The sequence below is a fragment of the Motacilla alba genome, chromosome 9, assembly GCF_015832195.1.
Source record: "Motacilla alba alba isolate MOTALB_02 chromosome 9, Motacilla_alba_V1.0_pri, whole genome shotgun sequence".
NCBI classification, from domain to species: domain Eukaryota; kingdom Metazoa; phylum Chordata; class Aves; order Passeriformes; family Motacillidae; genus Motacilla; species Motacilla alba.
Genome location: NC_052024.1, coordinates 383,350 through 407,680, shown reverse-complemented (window position 1 = coordinate 407,680; position 24,331 = coordinate 383,350). Strand labels below are relative to the sequence as shown.

General features: G+C 40.7%; 1 protein-coding gene across 1 annotated transcript in view; it reads left to right on the top strand.

Annotated features, from left to right (window-relative positions):
• Positions 1-24,331, top strand: part of CLSTN2 (calsyntenin 2) — a 322,820-nt gene that overhangs the window by 108,114 nt on the left and 190,375 nt on the right. Inside the window, exon 2 of the mRNA XM_038146273.1 lies at positions 22,712-22,834. Coding sequence (XP_038002201.1) covers positions 22,712-22,834 — 123 coding nt within the window. The remainder of the gene's footprint in view (positions 1-22,711; positions 22,835-24,331) is intronic.

Below are 24,331 nucleotides of genomic sequence, written 5' to 3'. Positions count from 1 at the left end.
GTCCTGAAGAAATTTAAATTATCCCATTACAGTGTGACCTCACAGCATGATGCAGTGATGGTTCCCTGCAGGGTAAGCAAGCAGTATGTGCCATATGTACCCAGTTCTGTCCCTGTGGAAAATATGTGTGAATTTGGGGTAGATTTAGTCAAAGTTAACACCCCTCTGCTTGAGGAAAAATAGCAAAGTGTGACTGTGACTAACTGAATAATTGAATAGATAATTGAATTCATTTCTAAAGGTGACTGCTGTGAGAGGGGTAGCTATGAGAGTTAGTGAAGAGAAAATAACTTCCTTCTTAAAATTAAGTCTTTTCTGTAAACCTACTTAGATAATAGTGCATGGAAATGGATTTTAATGTGGCTGTGGTCATTTTTTTGTATTGGTACATCATTAAAATCATGTCTAGTATGTTGAGATCAGAGCAGTTAGTCTAATGCTAATGGGTGGAGAGGACTGAAGTAACCAAAGCATAGACTATGTTGTGAGTTTTTATTTCTGGCTACTTTTTTGTTTGTTTTTATATGCTGCTTGGCCAGTTGCAGGTGTGTGGTGTGACTCTCCATAACTTAGCTGTTAAAGAAGAATTACTGAATTACTTTGAATTTTGCAGCATCCTGCCTGCAGCTTAAATCTGAGCTCAGTGCCTCTGGATTTGTATGCACCTCTCTTCTCCATGTGAGAGGTTATCCCAGTGTACTCTGTGCAGAATTTTGGATAGAAACAAAGCAAGACACAATCCAGCACACACGGCAGCCAGTCAGAAGGACTCAGTACAAATGTTACCTCTACATCTACTCTTGATGCAGGAAGAGCTGCTTCTGACAGGCTTCTCTTCTGCATTGGCACTTTGGCATTTGACAGGGCAGATAATCTATGCAGATACTGATCCAGCAGATTTCTCTGTCTCAATATGCTGAAAATACACAGGTGTATACCCCTACATCAGTTAACTCATCTTGAAAACTCCAGACTGGAACTTTCAGTGCTGAGTGTGTTCTGCCCTCTTTGGCCAGCACTATTTAAACATGCTTCTCTTTTATTAACTGTGTCCAATCCATATTGGATGAAATCTAGGTAAGACTTGATATTCTCTTTATTTTACCTCTAACTATTGCTCTTTTGTCACTTCAGTTGAGAATGTGTACCAGGGATGGAACCTGTCCTGTTGTCTTACTGTTACTCCATGTGGCATGGATCTAATTTCCAAAGTATTAGTTTTAAGCTAAAAAGCACCCCTAAGAAATTAAAATGTCATTGGTTTTAATAATTTTGAATGATTGGGACTGTTACATTTGTTACATTAGTTTCAGTATATAGTAGATCCTGTGGTCATTTTTTCCTCTGGCTGAATTGTTTCCTGTTATAAAAGGGAAGTCAGATCTTTTTGTCAGATCAACATTTCATCCTACTTCAGTTCTATTTCCTAAAAAAGATGTAGCTTCAAGGCTGATAAAACCTAACACTGACAGACTGTTATCCTTGCCCCTTAATGTCAATTACAAATTCCTGCAAGTGCAAGTTGCTGCTTTTATTTGTCATTCACCCATTAAAAAAATGTTAATATAATGAGACTACAAGAGATAATAGTATTTAAACACTTGTGGATTGCATAATCCTGTTAGTTTTGAAAGCAGACTCTTGCTGCCAGTACTTTCATGTGGCTGTCACTTTGCATATGAAAAAGTTTAATTCCTCCACCTGAAAATCAGGTGGAAAGAAGGGACTTGCACTGTCAGCCAGAAATTATTACACCTGAGTCCTCAGTGTGTGGTGCTACCTACAAACATTTTCTTCTTCAGGGGGAATGTGTCGGGACTGCTCTAGGAGCAAATGTCCGCTGTCTGTCTGGTTCCTCTGTGTTCTTCCACAGAGCGAGTGGAAACACCCCCATCTTCAGTAGTAAATGGCCTGGGAAGCCGAAAAGCAGGTCTTTGTCCATAGCAGGATGGAAGCAGGCAGATTCATCTGCTGGCAAAGCAGTGGTCACACAAGGGCCCCTGATCCTCTCTGGGTTTTGTCTGTCACACATGTACAGTCTCTGACTGTAGATGAGATTTCATCTGCATCTCCGTGTTCTTTCAATCCGTGCTAATTGCTGTTCTGCATTTCACTTTTGTGACATGTCTGTGCCTTATCTGTCACTTTTGGAGCTTGCAGTTGCTACACATTATTAAGGCAAATTATATCATAAATGACATCTTAATAGATATTTTCCTCATAGTGGCACAACTCTACTCTTTCATGTTGGTAAAAATACCATATGAGTGGACAAGTCTCTATACTTTTAATCTTCCACATCTCAGAAAAAGCAAATCAATGCCACTGTTATAACAAATAGTGATACAACTAGTTTTTCCTGCTGCTTAACATAACAAAGCAGTCAATTAAAAGAATAATTCATAAACATCATATATTTTCATAGAATTGAAACTTATAGGTCTTATGAAGCTGACTAGCATTGTTCTCCTCATTTTTATAAATCTCATTTTTTAACACTTTCAGGCAAATCAAGATGATATTACTAAAAGGAGCAGAATTATGGCTACAAATAAGAGCTGTAAAAATACGCTGTCTGAATAAAATAATTTTAAAGGAATATTTAAGGGCTATTGAGTGCACACTTCACCATGTTGCTCAGAATTCTGTTTTCATTGTTGTGAGAGGTGTTCAGCGTGTGATACTTAAATTATAAGGAGGTGAGGAGAGCTGCAAATTTCTGAGGAGAATGGCAGGAGCTACAAACAGCCACAAAGCTGTTTGTTCTGTCTTTGAACAAAAGAATAAGCACAGTGTGTTTGTACTGAAGTAGGCTGGCTATACAGAGAGAGAATAATAAAAAATGGATTTATACTCTCAATTTGCCTACTTTAAACTCTTTTACAATGACAAAACAAAGCTGTGTCCGGCCCAGGGCAGCTCCACAGCCAAACATTCCCAAAGCCTACTAGGACCTGCCTTTTTATCATTTATTGGTAATAGAGAAGGAACATTCAGCTTCCTCAGGGATTACAGTGGATGCACCTGCCAGTCATGTTTGGAAAAACAGGAGTCTAAATTGGGAGAGAGAAGAGGAGGAAGAGCCTTTCCTCTGGGGAAAGAGGAGAAGTTCACTTTATGAAGGAAACAACATGGTAATGAATTGTGATGGATTAATTTTAATTTAATCTTTTTGTTATTATATGTTAAAGTGCTGCTGTGGAGGGTATTTCTTTAGAGGTTAAACATCAGCTGAGGCTTGAAAGTGGAGCACATGGGACAATGTGAGAAATGGGTTGGTTCTTGATGTTTGCTTTGTAAGTGGAAATTCCAAAGTTTAATCTCCAGTCACTGTTCAGCCAAAATATTTGTATCATGCTACTGAAAGACAACTCGTACATTTTTCATTCTACTTTGGAATTTGGAGAGGTGTGTTCTCAGGCTTTTAGTCCAGCTGTGAGTGATGAAATAGTTTTAAAAACAAGACCAAACCAAAGGCAGGCAGCTGGGCACCTGTGTGGGCTGTGACAGCCGCCTTGGGCTGCCCTCAGCTGAGGGCTCTGGGACACCTCTGCTTTGCTTTTCTTGCAGATTTTTTTGTCTCTTGTCCAGATTTTACCTATTTGTGACAGAAATAGGTGAAATCTGCGGCCACATTAAGAATTGCTCTCATGTTTCAGGGCTGGGGTTGGGCTGCCAAATTTTTATCTGCGGTCAGATCCCCACACCAGGCAGAGTCATTTGGTGTGGTCACGTTATGCTGGTGCCTGCTGAGTTCAGAGAGATATCACCTTGTTCTGATAGGTTTGAGTCTGTGCTAGCTCTGTCAGCTGCTAGAACTGGGTCTCTGAAAGCTGGGATGTGGCTCAGACACTTCTGCCTTTCACTCGTGGCTGCAGTTCCCTGCTGAGGCAGAAGTGACCCCATGAGCACTTGTGATTTCATAAAGCTTTGGCTCTGCACTGGAATGGCTTGGAGCATTCATAAATTCACAGTCATAAATCACAGCTCAAGGGATTTCTTCAAAACACTGAGAATTGTGTATTGTGGTCTGAAGATTGCTATATACTCTTAATTTTCATAATTTAGAAGCTTTTCTATTCATAAATGCTCTGCTCACTTCAGCATTGCCATAAGACTGCTGGGTGTGTTGGATCTGAAGTGCAGGCTTGATGTAATAGAGTTATGGTTCTAATCCTGCCTTTTGAGAAATGTCCTGAAGGAAATGATGAGGGAAAGACCTGGAGAAAGGTCTGCATGTGACCCCTATAGTAACTGCTGGATCAGATCAGGATTCATAAAAGGTATTTTAAAAGCTTAAACATGTACTCATTGCCCATCCATTTTCTTCTTCAGTGGACTCCTGAATATGCTTTAGCCTTTGAAAGTGCTCCTTTCCCTTGGGAAGGAGAAATTTGTATTGTTATATTTTGTTATATAAAAGGATGCTAAAACTGAAATGAAAAAAAAAGAAATAACTGAAAATATTGATGTAAAAAGGAAGAAAGAAAAAAGTAAATACACTGTGATCAATACGAGAAACAGACAAAGATAAGTGAATCCAAACACTGACAGATGTACAGGAATAAAGTCTACTGTCTTTACCATCTAAAAGTTTAAGGCAACAACAACAAGAAAAAAAGAAACCAAGCAAAAAACACCCCAACCTGTGAGCCTTGCTGGGTTTTTAACTTGCCGTGGAATTGTTCTGTGTACACACTGAGGACTAGCAAAGGTGCTTGTGGCTGTGCACTGCACTCTCAGTCCTGCGAGGCTCACTGTGGTGGGGACATTCTCCTGTGTCCTGATCTCTCTGCTGGCAGTGTTCTGCTATAAATGACATTGTGAACACTTGTGATGTTCCTTGGAGCTGAACCCTGGCCTGGCCATGTGCCATCACCTATACTCTCTTGTGTAAAAAGAATTTTCACTTCAGCCTTGTTTGGTTCAGAAAGAAAATCAGTTACTCATTTTGTTAATGCTCATGCTGAGGCTGTCGTGGGAGGAGTTTGAAACCACTGCATTTGAAACTGATGATTAGAACCTTTGTTTTTCATAATGATCTTTCTATTGCAAACAGCACAAGATGACCATAAACCCAGAAGTAGGATCAGGAGCTGGAAGAATACACATTGAAAAGTTAATTTATTTATACACTTTGGGTCTTACTGGGATTAATTCAAAGATTGTTCAATCCTATCTCCTAGCTGTGTGCAAACATGACCAAGGCAGGTTATTGGCCTAAAACTGGAATAACATCATTGATGTCTGTGATACTATTTCAGATTGCTCTGCTCCAGTTATGATGTGGAATTTTGTGACACTGTTTGTTGCACAGAAGCTTTCTGTATCTGCACAATTCACCAGATATTTCTCACATCCTCTAAAAGAAATCAATTTCCCAACAGATGCCTTTGCAGGGGGAAGGTGTGGGGTGTTGGAGGATGGCACTGTTGTGCATTGTTTTGGGTATCTTTGTCTGGGGGTGATGCTGGTACGAGACAGTGGCTACAGAAACCCAGGATCCAGTGAAGCTGTTGGAGTAGAGCAGACTTACATTGATTTCAGTGTCCATCAAATTATGACTTGGGTAGGTTGTTGTCCTGCTTCTGATAAAAAAGCTTTAGTAATGAACCTGGCCACAGCATTTCTCTATAGCATATGACTGATTTTTAAAAAATGAGACAAATTAAACAACTGACATGATTATTTTTACAGACAAGTACTTTGTCCCCTTCCTAAAATTCAATGATTATTATATATTTGATGTGACATTCATTTTCTGTCTTTAAAGTGATTTTTTTGGACAGTGTCCTTCATTCAGTGGCAAAGACTACAAGCCACCAGGGCAGAGATGAGCCTTTTCCCTCAGCCCTTTGTTCTCAGATTTTGCAGGTAACTGGCAGACCTGTCCCCCCAAAAAGACAGGACCTCTGCACCATGCTGCCTGCTCGTACGAATGCTGGCATTGCATTGTACTGTTAAAAAAGCAGAAAACTTTCCTCTGGCAGTGCTTTCCCTGCAAAGCCTGGAGACTGCTCAAGTTGCTTCTGCTGTGCTAAGCTTTCTGAATAGGCTCTGTCCTAAAAGCTGGGTTTAACAAAACCAACCACTACAGCTTTGATCCATGGAGGAGAAGAAGAAGTCTCAGCCAGCTCCCTCCTCTTTCACACCAGTGCTAGACTGCAGAATGTTGGTGGGCTCTGGACTGGAGTGATGGGTTGTGGTCCAGGGCAGGAAATGAGTAAAGCAGCTGCGACTTTGTGGGGAGGTCTTGTCAAAACTGATGCACTGAGATGAAGGTCTGGAGTAGTTCAGGAGCTGATTCCCAGTGGGATGCCAAGGCCCAGCCTCAGGGGAGCAGAGTTGTTTGTCGAAAACATGGGGCAAAAGGCAATGCAGAGGGCTTTCAGCCATGCAGTTCTCCTCTAGCCCTGAAGTACGGCAAACCATGGAGCTTGTAGTGATTATATACTTATTACCTTTAATTCAGCTGCTTAAATTCTTGTTTAACTTGTTACACCAGTGAGAATGTGATCTGCGTGATAATCTTAACATTTTCTTTTTTATTCAGTTTTAATTTTAGCAAGGAACAGTGAAAGGAAGACTTGCTGGTGTGAGGTAGGAGGGAGCAGATAAAATATTCGGATAGCATGACTCTCATTTGTGACATTGCTTAACTAATAAGGGCCATACCAAGCAAATTCAGTGACTTTTTTTTTTCTGTGTTGCCCCTCACAATGATACAAGCATGTTTTTACACTTTGTTATGCAAATGCGCAGTGTAGTATCAATGATAAGACTGATGAAAATATGTACAGCATTTGTTAGGGCAGCTTGCTTGTCATCATTTCCCTCTGTCATCTGCATCTCCTTAAAACGTATGAACACATTAAACACATTGGGATAACAGTGTGTGGTGTGTCTGGGAGGGGCAGTGGCTCCCAGGCCATGTTCTGCATAGCTCCATGTGCCTAATGTGTGTGTGACAGTGGCTCCAGGCCATGTTCTGCACAGCTCCGTGTGTGTGGCAGTGGTCCCAGGCCATGTTCTGCAGATGTTTCAGCTCCCATATGTGTGGTCCCTGCTACAGTGGTTCCAGGCCATGTTCTGCACAGCTCCGTGTGTCTGGCAGTGATTCCAGACCATGTTCTGCACAGCTCCATGTGTGTGACAGTGGCTCCCAGGCTATGTTCTGCACAGCTCCATGTGTGTGGCAGTGGCTCCCAGGCTATGTTCTGCAGACGTTTCAGCTCCCACACGTGTGGTCCCTGCTACAGTGGCTCCCAGGCCATGTTCTGCACAGCTCCATGTGTGTGCTGTGTGTGTGGCAGTGGCTCCAGGCCATGTTCTGCACAGCTCCATGTGTGTGGCAGTGGCTCCAGACCATGTTCTGCACAGCTCCATGTGTGTGTGGCCGTGGCTCCAGGCCATGTTCTGCACAGCTCTGTGTGTGTGTGTGACAGTGGCTCCCAGGCCATGTTCTGCACAGCTCCATGTGTGTGGCAGTGGCTCCCAGGCCATGTTCTGCACAGCTCCGTGTGTGTGACAGTGGCTCCCAGGCCATGTTCTGCGCAGCTCTGTGTGTGTGGCAGTGGCTCCAGACCATGTTCTGCACAGCTCCGTGTGTGTGACAGTGGTTCCAGGCCATGTTCTCTAGACCTTTCAGCTCCCACACGTGTGGGCCCTGCTGTTCCCCCTCCACTGTCCGAGCTCGGATCAGGCCCGCAGGGGAAGGGGAATGTGGAGCTGCTGCTGCTGGGGGAGCTTCAGGGCCATCCTTGATGTAAAGGCACTCAAAATACTGCTTTGAAAGGGGAGGTACTTTTGAAGGGTTGCCAAGCCCTGCTCAATTCCATGTCCCTTCTGACAGCAGGGCTTTTCCTCCTTTGTGTGCGGGGACTGCCCATACATGAGAGCAGTCAAACACAGTTGGCCCCTTCTGCCTGTTCCTGCTGAACCAGAGCAGGCCTCTGACCCTTGCCAGGCAGGTGACTTTAGTTAATGGAGATTGTAGATTTTATTACTGACACAAATAACAGAAAATACTTTTTTTTTCCCCAAAGGCAAGTTAGTCTGGATTTTTAGGTGGTGGTTTGTTTTTTTTTTTGCACCCCTGCCTCTTTAATCTCTGCTGTAGCAGTAAAGGTTGATAAGCAGTGTTGAAGATGTGCTGATATAAACACAACCAATTGCCAAATCCCTGCATCAGCCTTGTTAAATTCATGTTTACATGATTATGGGGTGTCATTTCTGCATTTATGTCGCTGCAGGCACTTTCCTGGGCTCCCAAGTGTGATCCAAACATTGAAGGAGTTCTGCTGTTTCTTGTTGCATTTTAATGTGAAACAATTTTAGTGTTTCTAAGTGTGATCTTGAATGAATGAAATTTCAAAGTCACAAAAAACCTGGAGTTGTGTGGGAATATTTTGGGTTTTATCCAGTACAGGCTCTGGGCAGTTACAAGTGTGCTTTTAGATCAGATAAAACTTGTGAATGTCGTACAGTTCAGATGAGGACATGACCGGTCCAGACCTTTTTGCTGTTGCATAAATGCAGGGTGAGGTCTTTAGAACTTTCCTTTATTTGCAAAATGCAAATAAATAAATAAATAAAGCTTCTAACTGTGATTTAATTCATTCCTTCTATCGTCCTTTCAAGCATTGGTCTCTCCAAATCGGGCAATAAGCAACTGTCAGTGTTGACCCCTGAAAAAATACTTGTTTTTTGTCTTACCACTTACAATACGGTGTAATTTCTGCATTTAAATAACTTCAGGCAGTTTTTTCTGCATCCTGGCTGACTTGTTTTGTGGAGATCTTGGCTCTTGCCAGGAAAGCCTGAGTGGTCTGGTGTGCCCTCACTGTTTGGGCTCTGCCACAGCTGCCTGGGCTGCACAGACTGATGGAGAAGGTTCTCACCAGGCTGGGGACTGAACAGATTGTCTCATCTTGGTCCCTTTTGGTAAGAGTAAATGCTGGGTCACTGATGTTGTTCAGCTGTAGTCATCAAAGCTTGGCTTGTATTGAGGTGTATTTGGTTTGGTGGTTTACGTGTGCTTGCTCTCCAACTGTACTCATTCCTTCCATGAATTTTCTATTTAACATGCCATATTTCTTATATCATAACCTCCAATTTTGGAGCCAGAACCTCTTCTTGGGGATGTCAAAAGGAAGAGCAGAACAATTTTCTGTTAGCAACCCAAATTTTGTGAGGGCCAAACGTCCTTTGAATATACCATTGAATATATCCAGTGCAATCAATGGATGAAGAGATTCTGATTATCAGCAATTATTTCTGGTGAAAGGAGCCTCAAAAGCAGAGTATCCAGAGAGCTCTTACTTAAAATTGGAACGTAGAAATTGGCTGGAGTAGTTGCTTTAGGAAGCACAGAAAAAAGATCTCCTTCATGTTACACACATCTTCAAGTAATCACTGGCTATCACCAGGGTGACTTTTTGCAATACAAAAAATAACGATTTTTTGGTGAGATCTGAAATACTAGGAAAAATTGAAGTCCAAGTTCATTTCATGAAAATATGTCCAGGAGCTTTAACCTTTTCTTCACATTTCATAGGAATGATTTATATAGTTGTATATTTTTATGCCCAAACCTAGTTTTTTTAACCAGGTTGTAAAAAATATCAGGAGTGTGACTTTAGTCAGCTATTTCTTTGACAGCAGCCCCAAAAATTAATGTAACTAGCTAGCAGAGCCTTTTTGAATTTTAGTGTTTTTTTTTTTTTTTAAATGGAAACTTGGGTGCAATCTCCTTTCAAAATTCTGTTGCTTGCTCAAATGCAGATATTATGTGCATAATGAGGGGTAAAACTGACAGGACATGTCTGTCACTGGAGTAATGAATATTAAATGATCAGTTTGAAATGAATGAACTGTAAAATATATAATTACCATTCCGTGTTCCATACCTTTCACAATAAAAAGCATGAAATGAAATTTGCAATAAAATGTGTCCCATCTGCAGTACTGTAGGACAAAAGCTGAGATGTCACAGGTCAAAATCATTCATATTAGTAATTTATAGAGGCAGTTGGTAATTAGGGACCGAATGATGAGGGAAAATAGTCTTTGATATTTAGTCACAAGACTTAACCAATTAACTAAAAAAACCCCAAATGGGTGGAAGATGCAATTTCGTTTTTCTTCCATCAGTCAGTCTTTTGTTTGACAAGTTTTTCTGCACTTGCCAGAGCCCTGGAAACTCTTTTTACAGCAGACAGCAGTAATTAGGAAATGATCTATTTAATTATCAGGGAATACTAATAAGCAGTGAATGGAAGCTTAGCTATTTTTAAGATTAGACAGACAGAAATGAATTAATTATATACATAAAGAATGTATCTTATGCAAGTACTCTTATCTAGCTCTTGTGAGCAATTAATTATTCCAATATTATATAGTACCTGTTTTGGAGGAAAACATACTGGTTGCATATAGTGTTCCCATGTTTCTCAAAATCAGATGTTTTCTCCAAATGTGTATTTTCATTTTTGGAGAAGAAACACAGCTAAGTTGTCACCTCCTAAGCAGTGAGCGTTCCTTGGGATTGTGCTGCCCGAGGGCGGGAGCTCCTGTCTGGCTGAGCAGCGATTCTTTCACTGTTCTGTGGGTGCCTGCTAGCCTGTAACACAGCAGAATGGTTTTCACCAAGAGTCAGACCAGCCGTTCTCCGTCATCTTCTGGTTTTCCTTCATTTGCCTTAGTGCTGTTTGGGCCCCGGTGGCTGCCCATACCTCATGAGCCACATGTGACCTTGGTGGGCTCAGGGCCCCATTCCCAGGCTGGCAGTGTCACCTGGCAGGCAGCAGGGCTGGCAGTGTCACTGGACTGGCAGCAGGGCTGGGCTGGAAGGGAGGAGCTGGTGGATCCCCGTGCCTGCTGTTGAGGACAGCTGCCAAGCAGGAATTACTGCAGCAGATGTCCCTTGGTTGCCACGCGAATGAGTGAACATCCCATCCCACAGAACCCGCTGCCTCCTCACCTCCCACGGGTAACCCAGCTGTAGGCTTGATGAGGTTTTTAATGAGGAGGAGGAGGAGGTTTTACTGTGTGGTTTTGTACAGTCAGGAAGATTAGTGAGCCTTGCCCCAGTTATTTGTTTCCTGTGGTGTCCCCTGTATGGTGTGCCCGAAGTTTAAAAGTCTAAATTTTGATACTGCCCGAGGAGGGTAGAAACGCAAGCAGGAACTACAAAATTTTGAAGAAGGAGAAACCCTAAAAGAAGCCTTAGAATGATATTTATCTTGGCATCTGATGAAAGGCTGTGCAGACCCCAGAACGCTGGCTTCAGTTATGTTTAAACTGAGGGAGGGGAAAAGGTAACCCACACATTCAGGTGCTCTCTAGGTTTACCTTCCTCTACTTGGACATCTCCTTCCTCACTTGTTTATATGATCAGGATAACATGAGAGGGACAATTGTACAGGGAAGTTCCTTGGAGTCAAGATTCAGAGTCAAGATTTAAGAGAGCTGGAAAGCTGTCTTTCTTTGTTGTGGAATTTGATAATTCTCATTCCTAAAGAGGCTATAATGCAAAAAGCATCTTGGTGCTCTCATTGGATCCAAAAGGAGACAAGAATGTGTTAATTGTTGGTGCAAGGTCATGGTCCAACTCTGATTGGAGCTCTGGGAACTCTGACTCCTGTTGCAGGCAAATTGTGCCACACTTTCACCCCAAGCTCCGCCTGTACGAAGCATTTGTTATTTAAATGCAGAAATGTGGGTAGGAGGAAAGAGTACTTGCTAATGTAAGAATTGCATTTTAAAACTTGGCTGTTGGCAGTATAATTTCTATGTAAATAGACTGATATGTTTCAAAACACTCGGCAATTAGGAGACACTTGAGGATGTTGAGGGAAGAAAGAAAAGCAAGAGCCTGTTTCCAGGTTGAAATGCAGAAAAAAAGAGGTGAGGGAGTTTTGAGAGAAGAGTAAGCCATTCAAATAGGATCAGTGATAATTTTAGGTTTAAATCTGTAGAAGATGTACTGAGAGAAAAGACTGCCTTGGAAAAAATAAAGACTGCATCGATAATGAGGAGGTGCACAAAAATAAATTAAGCATTTTGTTATAAAGTCAGAGCTATTTATAATCAGAAACAGCATCAAAGCTTAAAAGCATATTTCTTTCAGGCAGTTCCTAGGTCTAGACTTGGCTGTTAAAAGAAAACAAATGCAGTAGAAAAAATTATAGTGCAGCTGGAATATGTCTGAAGAATGCAGAATAGTTATGAAAAGCACAGTGTCAATGCGCTCACCGTATGGATTCCATAGCCCATGGAATTAAGGCATTCTCTGCCTTGGAGAGATGAAACTGAGAGGTCTTGACTCTTATAGTGTCTGGAACAGCCACATTCCCATTATTTTTGGGGGCAGACAGATCATTATTTGTTTTGGAGTGTATAGAAGCTTCAGTCGGGACCACAAACTAATAAGAGCTGTTGTTTTGCTCTGTCCCAAAAACCAAGAACAGCAGTTCTTCAGGACACGACTGTGAATCTGTCAGAAATGACCACCAATAGAGCTGCACCTTGGTACCAAAGCAGGAGACACTCCGGTGATAGCTTTGTCCTGCCTGTGTGTCATTTACTGCATTCCTGCTTTCTGCTGGGACCGAGAAGAGCAACACCATCAACTGACACCTGCCTTGTGCACTGATGGGGGGAAAATTATGCAATCCTTGCTTTATTAATGTGTGGGACCATATGACAAATGCCATTTAAAGGCATATTCTGAGAGGTTTGGAGTGAGGATGGAAAGTCAGTTAATAGATTTATTTTGAGGTACATTTTGACTTAAGACATCTGAACACAAAATAAATACTTGCAAATGGACTTCCTGTTGTGTTTCTCTGTGGTGCCCTTCTGCCTGCATTACTGGTAGTTATTTTGACACTTGGTGGTTTATCTGTGGGTTTGGTCCGTGGCTGTTGGACAGGCTGTGATGACCCTGTGCCTGGCATGGAACAGAGCTGTGCCACCCTACCTGTGAACAGCTTGCAGCGGAACAGTGGATGTGACACCTGCAGTCCCCCTGTGGTCTGCCCATAATGCACAAATGGGGCAAGACTGTCAGAGCATATGCACTCAAAAGGGTTCTCATGCCCCCAGCTCTGGAGTTCTGTGCATTTTCACATCTCTCCCTTGACCTTTCAGCTTCATGAGCCTTTGCCCACACAAACGTGCCTAGAATTTATCAATCTCTCTCAGTTTCTTGCACTCTTCCTATTATTCCCTCTTAAAGAATTGGAGCTCCTCGGTTTTCATCAGGGAATAAAGTATCTCTTCTGTAGTGCAGTCACAATTTCAAAGCCAACATAGTTCATTTGGAAGGAGTGGTGGCCATATGAAAGAAAAAGATCAGTAGCTTCTTTCAAGATCTGCTGGATGAAGCAGAGGACAGGTAATTTGCAGCAACACCTGTCCCATACATGATCAGCTTCTCTCCACTGCAATATCCTTCAGTCCCTGCTGTATGGAAATCTGTAATTTTGAACAAATAATGAAAAGATAAACATCAGTACTTTCTTCTATTTTTTTAAAAAAGAAACTACTTCTTTAAAATCCTTGGCATTAGGATTTATCTCAATTCCCAAGACTTCCAAATGTGTAGGCTCATATGTAGGAGCATAGGATTTCAGTGAGATGAAATTTGTATACTGAGATAGCACTCAAATCTGTGCTATCAAAATAGTGTGGCATGAAATTTTATAAAGGCTACCATTTTTTACTTTTTTTTTTCATTTATTTTAGCTTCATAATATAGTAGGGGTTTTAACTTGGAATTTTTCAAAATGCTGTTCTCAGCTACAGAGTATTGCTGAAACTCTTGAGACATAATTGCATAAAGCCTAAGGTACCTTAATATCATTTTTTAAAACTTCAACTCAAATTACTGTTTACAAAGGAAAATGTCCTCATCTGAATTATAAGGTGTTGAAAAACCTTTGAAAATCTGCTCAGCCAGTGTTAAAATGTCTCGAGTTCTGTAGCATCTGCAATGTTCACTTCAGAGATGTCCTAGTTGAGACGTAGCAGCCATTGGAAGCCCCTGGATTTGGTATTTCAGGCTATAAGGGGGGTATTACAGATACAAATTAGTTCTTCAGTTAAACAGGGCATCCTGCAGGCCTGCAGCTCCTCAGTGAGGTCTGTCGTTGGTGCTTTTAGGGCATTGCTCTTGCTTTTCTGCGCAACCACTGTATTTGATTGGTTTTGCTTCCTATGAAAACACACTGTCATGATAAAAATGTTCACTGGGGATTGGTGTGCTCCTCAGAATTACATGAAATACGTGGAGTATTTGCAAGGCCTTGGTTTCCAGTCAGTGAAGCAGTGCTGGGAGCCCTGATCAGCACTGACAGAACTCTTCAGAGCTCACTCCATTCTTGTTTATTTAAGGAATAAGGACAAGAGTCAGGTTAAGTGTCTGCTGTTAATGCTCATAATGGAAAAATAAATCCCTGTTCTGAACAACTTTCAGCCCAAACAAAAGACATAATGTAAGAGTGGGGCAGCTTCATACAGTGAGCGTGGAATTATTCCATAGTGAAGGAAGTTAAATTAAATGATAGAAGGGTTAAATATTGGACATCTCAAGCTTTTATGTCTTTTTAAATGAGAATGAAGCTGTTCATGAGGAATCCATGTTGAATTGAAGATTGGCATTGATAAGCAAGATAAGTGAAATGCTTTTTGAGTGCAAGTAAATACATAGGAAAACACTTTGTTTGTGACATTTTTGTGCCCTTGAGACACCAATGAAAACATTTTTAAACCATTGGATACTTTCCCCAAGATTTTTAAGTGTGTAATTTTTATGTCTGAGGATAGAATCAGTAAGTGCTGTTAAAGTTCTCGTGGATAGCTGTGGGACAGACTCATCCCCTAATTCCGATTTTGTTTCTTAGATATGGGACATGAACAGCTTCCTGCTCTTAATGCTGAGGCATGGAAACTTGGAGCTCAGAGTTCAGGTTTGCATTCTCTGAAGTCTGTTTGTTAAGGCAACTATCAGTAGATAAATTTATAAGGGCATGTTGATGAAGGAGTTGAAATGTCTTTTGTGTTAATTAAAATAACTTTTAAGCTTAAAGGCACTTCAAGGCCCAGAGACCACAACTATGTGGTCCGTTCCCTAAAAGAGAGACAGAGTGTAAAGACTAATTCCTGTATGCATATGAAAATTCAATGTGTGCTCTTCAGAAATAAGGGTCAGAAGTAAAAAATGTGCTGAAAGTTTTACATCTCAGTATTGTAAGTGGAGTTCTACAAAATTTGCAACTCGATTGTTTTTTCCTGAACAGCACAGGTTTGGGTTGAGCAAAGCATTCACGAAGTTCCTGTTAAATGTGTAATATTAATTTGCTCAGTGTTAAGAAGTTTCTCCCCCACTCACAAAAAAACCCAAACAAACACATTCACAAGAGAATTAATCGTATTTTTGGCTGCACAAGCATCTCAACATGTCAGAATAAGTACAGAGTATGTTATTTTACTTTAGAAATAGCCAACAGCAGTGTAATTACCGACGTTATCAAATCTATTAGGCAAGGCACTTGGTGCTTTTGGTCAAATTAGTTTGTAATAAGAATTAGCTACTAACAAAAGAGTCTTCCTTTTCAAATGCTGCCCCTTTTTAATAAAAGAATAAATTTTGTTGATGGGAACCATCTCTGTTGAAAGGCCTTCTCTTGGAGGCCAGAAAATGTGTTTATGGCAGAAAAGTTAGTGCAGTGTGTTGGTGCAGAATAGATTTGCTGTGCAGCACAAAGCAGTGCCAAGGTATCCACAGGAGCTCCACTGAGTAATTTAATGTTGCTGAGATGCACTGCCCATAATGTATTGCTCAGTTAAAATGTTCTCCAAAGAGTTCACATCTCATAATCATACATCATAAATCATATAAATTCTGCTTTAACTGATCTTAATGTCAAAACTCCCATTGCCTTAATTGGGGCAGGATTTTCATGTTATTATTTTATGTAAAAGCACATAAAACATTATAGTTTAAAGTTGTCTATCTAAAAGTAAAGCCAGAACATGACTACTGGAATTTCAGTAATTCAGGCAATGGCATCACAGGCAGAACAAAGTGTGTGGAACAGAATAAATTTCTTCTCTACAATTTGTCTTTGGCAAAGCATATAAAACGTGTTTTATATCTGAACCTTTTTGGAAAGTTTTTAGGGTTTTTGTAGGTAGGGAAACACAGTTCCTCCTGGTAAAGCTACTCAATTTTTTTATTTCCTAATGCTGAGAAAGATTTAATCCTGTAAAATGCAAACATTATTTACTTCTACTACACAGCCATTTTCAGTTTCCACTTTTTACTTAGTTTCTTTTTCCTCAAAAATGCATGCAAAAATCCATGTTCTTGTTTTCTCTGCCTTCCAGAGGAAGTCCTAAATTCTTTCTCAAGCTCCAATCCTCATTTCTTTAGTGACCTAAGCCCCCCATATCTGCCCATCTTCTGAACATTTTTGTTCTTAGCTGCTGCTTTATGAGATCTGGGATTTTGCTTCTGTCTTTGGTTTCTATTCCTGGCTCATTCTGGAAATCCAGGTTTCTATCTCAAGTTAAGGTCTCCTCTGTTATAAAGCCACACGTGCACAGTACAGTCACATGTATGACCCGTGTGATGAGAACTTCCTTAATAAAACACAATCTTTGAAATACTTCTGTGGTTGTGATAGTTTGTGAAAATCCCTTTGCTAGGATTTTCTTCTCCTGAGAAGCTGAGAGGGCCTCAGCTTCAAGTGTAAACAATTTGTTATCTGCTGCTGTGGGATGCAGCAGGTGCTTCCTCGATTGGTCAGTGTGGGATGTTTCTACTTGGTGGCCAATCGAGGAGGCAGCAGCTCTGGGACTCTCTGGGAGTCACAGAACTTTGTTATTCATTCCTTTCTATTCCTGTCTCGCCTTCTGATGAATCTTTCTCTCTGTTCTTTGTAGTCTAGTTATAGTGTGGTCTTCTTTAATGTAATATATATCATAATATAATAAACCAGCCTTCTGAAATGGAGTCAAGATCTCTCCTTCCCTTCACCAAGTCCTGACTGCCCAGAAGACCCGCGGTAATAAATGGTGACCCCACATGTGGCAATATACTTCAGTGTAGTGACATCCAGTTACCAGAAGCTGGAGCTACTGGAGACTCCACTGAATTTCTCTTCAAGGTTATGAGATTTCAAAACTTCTCGCTTGTTCATCAAAGAATGACCATAGCACGGGCCACACTTGTGAGTCAAAATCATCTTCTGACCTCACTCTCTTTCAAGTTTCTCCTTCTTGGTCCAGAGCCCAGGGCTTTAAAGCTCTCCAGAGAACGGCTCACAGAAACTCAGCAATGGACAAATCGTGGTTTTAGTTGCCATTTCCTTTGGAACATCTGAAAAACGAGCCCGAGCTGTGGCCATTGCTGACCCCACAGGTGTCAGTCACTGTGGTGTTTCCCCAGGAAACCACTGTCAGGGAGGAGTGACCACCAGGTCGGTGCTGCCCAGGTCCAGGGGCTCTTCCAGGCAGGGGCATTGTGCCTTGCAGCTGTCCCTGTGGCAGCTGCATCCCTTGGGAATTGCTGCAGCAGCTCCCTGCAGGGCTCGAGCAGCATGCCTTGCTGTTCAAGGGGAGGCAGCAGGCACAGGAGGCTCAGTCTGACATTCTGCAGGAGTTAATGGGATTTCCTGCGTGCCTCAAAGGCTTCCTGGGCATCCTCATTTTGGGTGGTTCTGAGGGGAAGGCCTTGACAACTACACAGGATTCCAGCAGGCTGAGCTGAAGATCATTAAGTCAGCAGATGAAAAGACTTAGAGCTGAAAGAGGTGGTAAGAAAGCCTAAATTTTCTGCCAATTTTTCTGGAATTGACAACCTCCTTAAGCGAGAGATGAGAGAACATATTGTCAACACAGTTAAACAGAAAATAAATCCATTGTGCTATTTAGAGGAGAAAAAGAAAGAAAACATTTGCTTTCATAAAGCAATTCTTAACCATTTTAATTTGCTACCTCAGGTTTTAGCTGCCTGAAGTTTAGAAAGCGTCAGTTAAATCAACTGACAATATTGAATCTGCCCTGGTGTCAGGAGTTAAACCTTCTAATAGTCACATTTTTTTCTTTTATAATTCTTTTATAATGTGTTATTTTTGTATCAGTGACATTTTCTAACTGATTTGAGGCAGAAACCATCTGAATTTTGCAAATACCATTGCAACGTGTCCCTTGTACACGTGCTGCTTCCCACCCACTCCTCCTCTCCCCGCGCCCTAACAAGTGTCTGTCTCAGCTTAGAGAAAAGATGGCTTTGCTCGCAAGATGATGGCTTCATGCATTTTGTCCTTATTGTACTCCTGTTATCATAATGCTCCTGCACTGACAAATCACAGCTCTGCTGCTCGCAGGCTTTGGGACTTGGCAGATTTAATGCACAGCCTGCGATTGCCTTCGGGAAGTGCCGCGCATGTCTTGCAGTCTTGAATACTCTGCGCGAGGTCAGCGAGGTTTGGGTGTTCTAAACATCATCTGGGCCTTTCTCTGTGTTACCTCTGTGTTCAGCTCTGAGTTTCCTGTGGGGCTGTCCTTAGGCTGACTTTGAGGACAGCAGTCCTGGGCCACGAGGTTCCCCCAGGCACTCAGAGCGGGGTTGGCCCTGCGCGGGTGCTCTCTGCCCAGAGTGTTTGCACAGGGAGCACAGAGGGGCCCTTTCCTGGCACAGTGCTTCCACTGCATCCCAAGGCTTGGGATCACAGCCTTGCATGGGACACACCGGGAAATGCCCTGTGGACAGTGCAGACAAATTGGAATGGATCAACCTTGAGTTGTAGTAAAGGAAGATGATTTGCCTGATCCTAGATGGTATAAATTATTTATAGTGAGGGTTTATATGAATGACTAATACATTATAGGAAGGGAGGCAAGTTTGAAAAAGACAAACAACCCACAGCATGGGTATCTTTATGTCTTAAATAAATATGTTTGCGTTCATGCAAGCCTTGTGCTAATTCCAGTTTCTAATAAATGCTTCCAGAGAAGATCTTTTGTGAGGAAGACAAAATCTTTTTTTTTTCCCTAGGTTTAGAGTTAATATCAGTGTGCTACAATTTGATATGCCTTCAAGAGGGAAAAGTTTTTTTGTATAACTCTTACCTGCTGATTATCCAGCTTATTTGCTCATTTGAGCTTGACTGGCTGTGTAGTGCTCTGCCTTTTTAGTTCCTGAAGCTTCACGAACAAATCTGTGTATAGATCTCTTCCATCATCTTTAGCAAATGCAAACCAAAGTAGCTTCCCTATCACTTTACTTTATAGAATGTTGTGAATTTGTAAGCATTGTTGAGAAGCATTGAAATATTTTTTAACCATTCCTGCTATTTCCATTTTAAAGATAAAATGAAGAATTTCCCATCTTATTTAAAACTTTAAAGAATTCCAAAAAGGATACATGGTAATCTTTAAAATATCCTAGTAAGTATTGTATATAATCAAAATTATGGAGCTTTTTCAAATAATGTGATTTTTTTTTTTTCTTTTCTAGTTAAACATACAGTTTCACATAGCCTGAAATTGACAGCATGGTAAAACATTTTTGTTTGTGGTGTTTAAATAAAAGCAGCGTGGCACTATTATGTTTTTGGAAACCTAAAATCCAACTCACATATCCCAAAGTAGAATCAGTAGCTCAAATAAGGCAAGACAAAACACTTTTGAATTTTGAAAATTCTGTTCTTTTGAAGACACTGCATAGGGATAGGAAAATACCAGAGATTTGAGAGCTGTGTTAACCTGTGGATAAACACTGGCTTGAACCAGTCTAATATTTTGTACTTGTCCTTTTGTCTCTAAAGTATTTATTGATCGTGTTACGTATGAAGGTTTTCCCTTCATGATCTATTATTTTATGAAAGCCTGTAGAGTGGTTTCTGCAGTTAGTTCTGTGGTAACATTTTACCAGCCTTTAGCAGGGAGAATATAAACAGCCTCCCAGCCAGAACTCCAGCTGCTCATCTCAGGATTAGAGATTTCTTATATTAAAGCAAGTATCCCAAACAGTGCAAAAGGATCAGTCATTTTCATGATGTGAAAATATTCAAAGAGAGATCATCTGATGCCAGAGAATTGCTTTGCATTCCCAACGAGCATGGATGTTTTCCATTATTTGTAAAATGTCCACACCACAGGTCACACAAAGCTTATATAGCCATAGTTTTTATATTTGGGGATGTATCTCCAAAATTCATCTCCAAGATAAGAGCTTGCAAATAATTTGGTATATTATTTTATTTCAGTTTTGCTTTATTGTTCTTTTCCTCTTCCCAATACCAGTCTCTAAGGTTTAAACTTAGAGACTGGCATTTGTTCATAATGTACTTTTAGCATTTGTTCATAATGTACTTTTCTTCCCTCCAGTATAATCTAAGGAATGATTTTGCTGCCACTCATTTGACTGCTGTTATTGCTCACTGGACACCAGCTGGAAAAAGCTAAGCTGGTAGAATTGCACTCACTGTATTCTTAAAGTTCCTTAAGTAAAAGTGCCATCAAAAGTATTCCCTTTGAATCAGTAAGAGGAAAGTTTTGGTGCTTTTTTTATTTGCTTGTTCAGGTTTTTTGTTTGATTGGGTTTTTTTGAGAGCTCTGACCCTTAACAGAATCAGGAGGAATGAAAAGCGTTTGGTACTTGAAATTTGAGTGGCATAAGGAGTTCCCTTTTGATGTGAGCTCCTGTTTACTGTCTCTCTATGGTTCAATTCCATCTGCCTGCAGTCAAGGGATGCCCTTGGGCTCAGTTGAGCCTGTTTCCCTCCGAGCCTGTGAGCCACACCTGAGTGCCACTGGAGCTCACTGGTGTATCTGCATGCTCAGGCAATTCACATATTCCATTAACAAATACAGAATACTTCAACTGCCCTGCAAACCAGAATCCCAAATGCCATAAAAACTCTGAAATTGCATCTATCACTTCTCATTTTTCAACATCAACAAGACTTCTGGCCTTCATCTATTACATAAACTCACCAATCTCTCCTCTGGCTGTACAGTCATTACAAGATAAAGAGATTTGAGATCCCTGTTTTCCATTTCACCTTTCCCTGACACATCCCCAGTTTAATCTTCCTGTTGCTTAGTTATTGCAAAAATGGGCAAAACCAACTACTGTGAAGATAAGTAGGCTTTCTTCTGAAAGAAGATCTGTTGCAACATAGGAATGAACTCAAAGCTCCCAGATTAGTGCTAGAATATAAAATAATTCAGCTTTAGAAAGATGAGTCTCCCAAGTCCACAGCTGCCTAATGGTTAAACAAGGAAGCAAGAAAGGAACAGAATGAACTTCAATTTTCCATAAATATATTTGCATGCTTTTCCCAAATAGCCAGTGGAAAAAAAATCATTTGCTAATTGCCCACTTTTACCTGTGGCTAGAGCCCTCTGTGTTGTCTTGGTGGTTTTGCTGCTTTCTTCACAAAGGGGGAAACTTGAATCTCATTGATGTCTGAGGGTTTTACAGAAGACAAGACAGGAAAGAGTTTAGGGTTATATCTGTGGATTTTGTTTTAATAAATAATAATTTAATTTAGAAATAATAATAAACAATAAATAATAATTTTTTATTTATTTATTTTAAAATTTGGTTTTACTCTAAGTGCCAACTCTCCATCTCTGAGGTGATTTCTGTTAACTCACCAGGTATTTTCTTCAGCATCTGGTACACACAGCTATATAATAAGTATAGAAATTACCTTGCATGTGAGTTTGCTGCAAATGGGGTAGATATTCCTTGGCGCAGTGCTCCCTCTCGCCTGGGGGAGTACATTCCTCAAACTGAAATTCATTTAGCTGTCACCATTGTATTCCTTATGTAGGAGTTCCAGTGACATAACATTCAGATTGTGCCTGCAGGAAGAAAGCTCAATTTATAAGCACAGCAAAGCTAAGCCTCTTACATTTCCCCCTTCCTTTTCATTTTGTGTCTTCATCCTTTCCAGTCAATAGGAGATGGATGGTGAGAGGGGTGTAAATGGAGAGGGTTCGGCAATAAGACAATCTGATGGTGTAGTGTAGTCTCTCCTTAAAGTGTCTTTTTGTGTGATCTTCCTATGTGCTTCAAGACCAGATATCCAAATGCTCAACGGCTGCATTTGAAGGACAGGTTTTTCCAGAACTTCAGATCCCCTGGTTAAACTGTGAAGAAGTGCAGACTTTTATCAGTAATTAAAATGCAGACGTTTGTTTTCTCTACAATGTACAAAACAGAGCAGTAATTGTAGATATTGTTCCAAAAATAAAAAGTGAGAAGGTGACCAAGAGTTGAGTGTTCTCACCCACCCCTCTGCTTTGTGTCTCGCCAAGCTGGGTTTCTCAGGATGCCCTTTCTCTTGTACCAGGGCTTTGCAACTGAAAGCAATTCCTGCAAAACTGTCTGAACCTAGTTAGGCTGACAGTTGAGAACATATTAAAAATATTTTACAAATTGCCTTTTTATTTCAGTGTCTTAATTGGAGGGATGTGTGCAAGTGTTGGTTTTCTTATCAGTGCAGTACAATGTGCATGGCATTTTTCTTTTATATTTGATTGCTTATTGTAGGGATTTTGTTAGTGGCTTTTGAGTAATACCATTGATATTGGAAGTATGTTAAATAATTTCTCTTTACAGACAAAATGAGCTGAATGGATGTGAAACACAAACCAAATTAATTAAGCATGGTTTCTTCTTTTCTAGTGAATAAACACAAACCCTGGATTGAGACGTCGTACCATGGAATCATAACTGAAAACAACGACACTGTGATTTTGGACCCTCCCCTAGTTGCTTTGGATAAAGATGCACCTGTTCCCTTTGCAGGTAGGAATGTACACGAGCAGCAGCATTTCAGCCTGTGGACTGCATTTTGAATGTATTGGCATTTGTAAGGAAGGAATTTCCAGTGTAATTTGAAGGGCACATGTAAAGGTTGTGTCTGAGTACTCGGGACCTGACTGTTGGCCCACAGATCCTGAAATGAGGTGTTTCCTACACTGAACTTGTTGTGAAGCAGAACAGAATAAAGAGAATAATACAGCAGGCACCCACTATCAATATGTTTTTAATGAAAACACAATAATTACACAATTACACTTGAATTTGCTTTTCTAGAAATTAATCATTGCAATTGCCTGAAGTAAAAATACATAATTAATTTTGTTCAGCAGTAACAGCCCCTGCTTTCTCTCTTCCTGTTCTGCTCCCTGGCTATGGACACAATGTGTGACAAATACTTAAAGTTGCTCAAATCATATCTTACTGTGTGAGCACTTTATAACTGTCGAGACTTTGACAGAAAATTTAATGGAGGTTTTGAACATTTTTGCTCAGGTTGCTGTATGATAGATGTATGTCATATACAAGTTTGCATTTATATTAAGTCTATTTTACCTGACACTTTTTCTGTCCTGAGTCCCTTAAGCAGAATATGGGACTTCTGCATGTCGAGCTCTCTTAAATTCCCTCTTTCATTGAAAATACTTCCTGAAGAAAAGAGAGAATAGTAAAGCTTGCTAGCTGCTATGAAGATCTTAAGATGGTGCAGTTGTTAAAAAGATGGTATTGCTTAAGAATCTGCACCTTTTCTAAGGAAGGGAATTGGTAAAGGTGAGTATCCTTGTTCTTAGGGAGTTGTCATTGTTTAGGAAGCAGAAGTCCAAGTGCTTGTCCCAAACAGCATTTTACAGCATCCTGAAAGAATTGTTCTCAGTCACTTTTCCCAAAAGCTTACACTGGCGTCAGCTCCTACCCTGCCAAGCCAGGGCTCCCAAATGGTTTTATATATTGACCCCCATTTTAATATCAAGATTGCTTGTTGCTCATGGTGCCCAGTGATTCTTGGCTGCATGAAGATCAATTCCTAGTGAAAGATGCCCTTGTCATTTTTTCCTCTATCACTGTGGGTGTTCCATCTTAGATTTGGTTCTTTTGCTTGCATTCCCTTAGGATCCTTCCAGGGATCTTAATCACGTGCTGTTGTCACTGACACTGCAAACTCTGCTGACTGGGAATTTGTTAGCCTAATTATTTTCTTCAGCTTTTACATTGGGAGAATCAACACATTTTTCATTAAAGAGTGGTTTACTTTTTGTGTAGAAAATCATCCTTTGAAATACTGAACTTACACAGACAGACTGGCTTTTGTGATAAAGGTTACATTAGACAGTAGTTTTAATTTAGCTTCTTCATTTATTGAAGTATTTGTATTGTGAAAAGTATCTACTTCTTACAAGGGTAAATACTTTCTGTGTATTCCCTGATACTAATAGTTTATTTCCTGATAATATTTGGCCTCATGGTCTGAAGTCCAGGCATAAT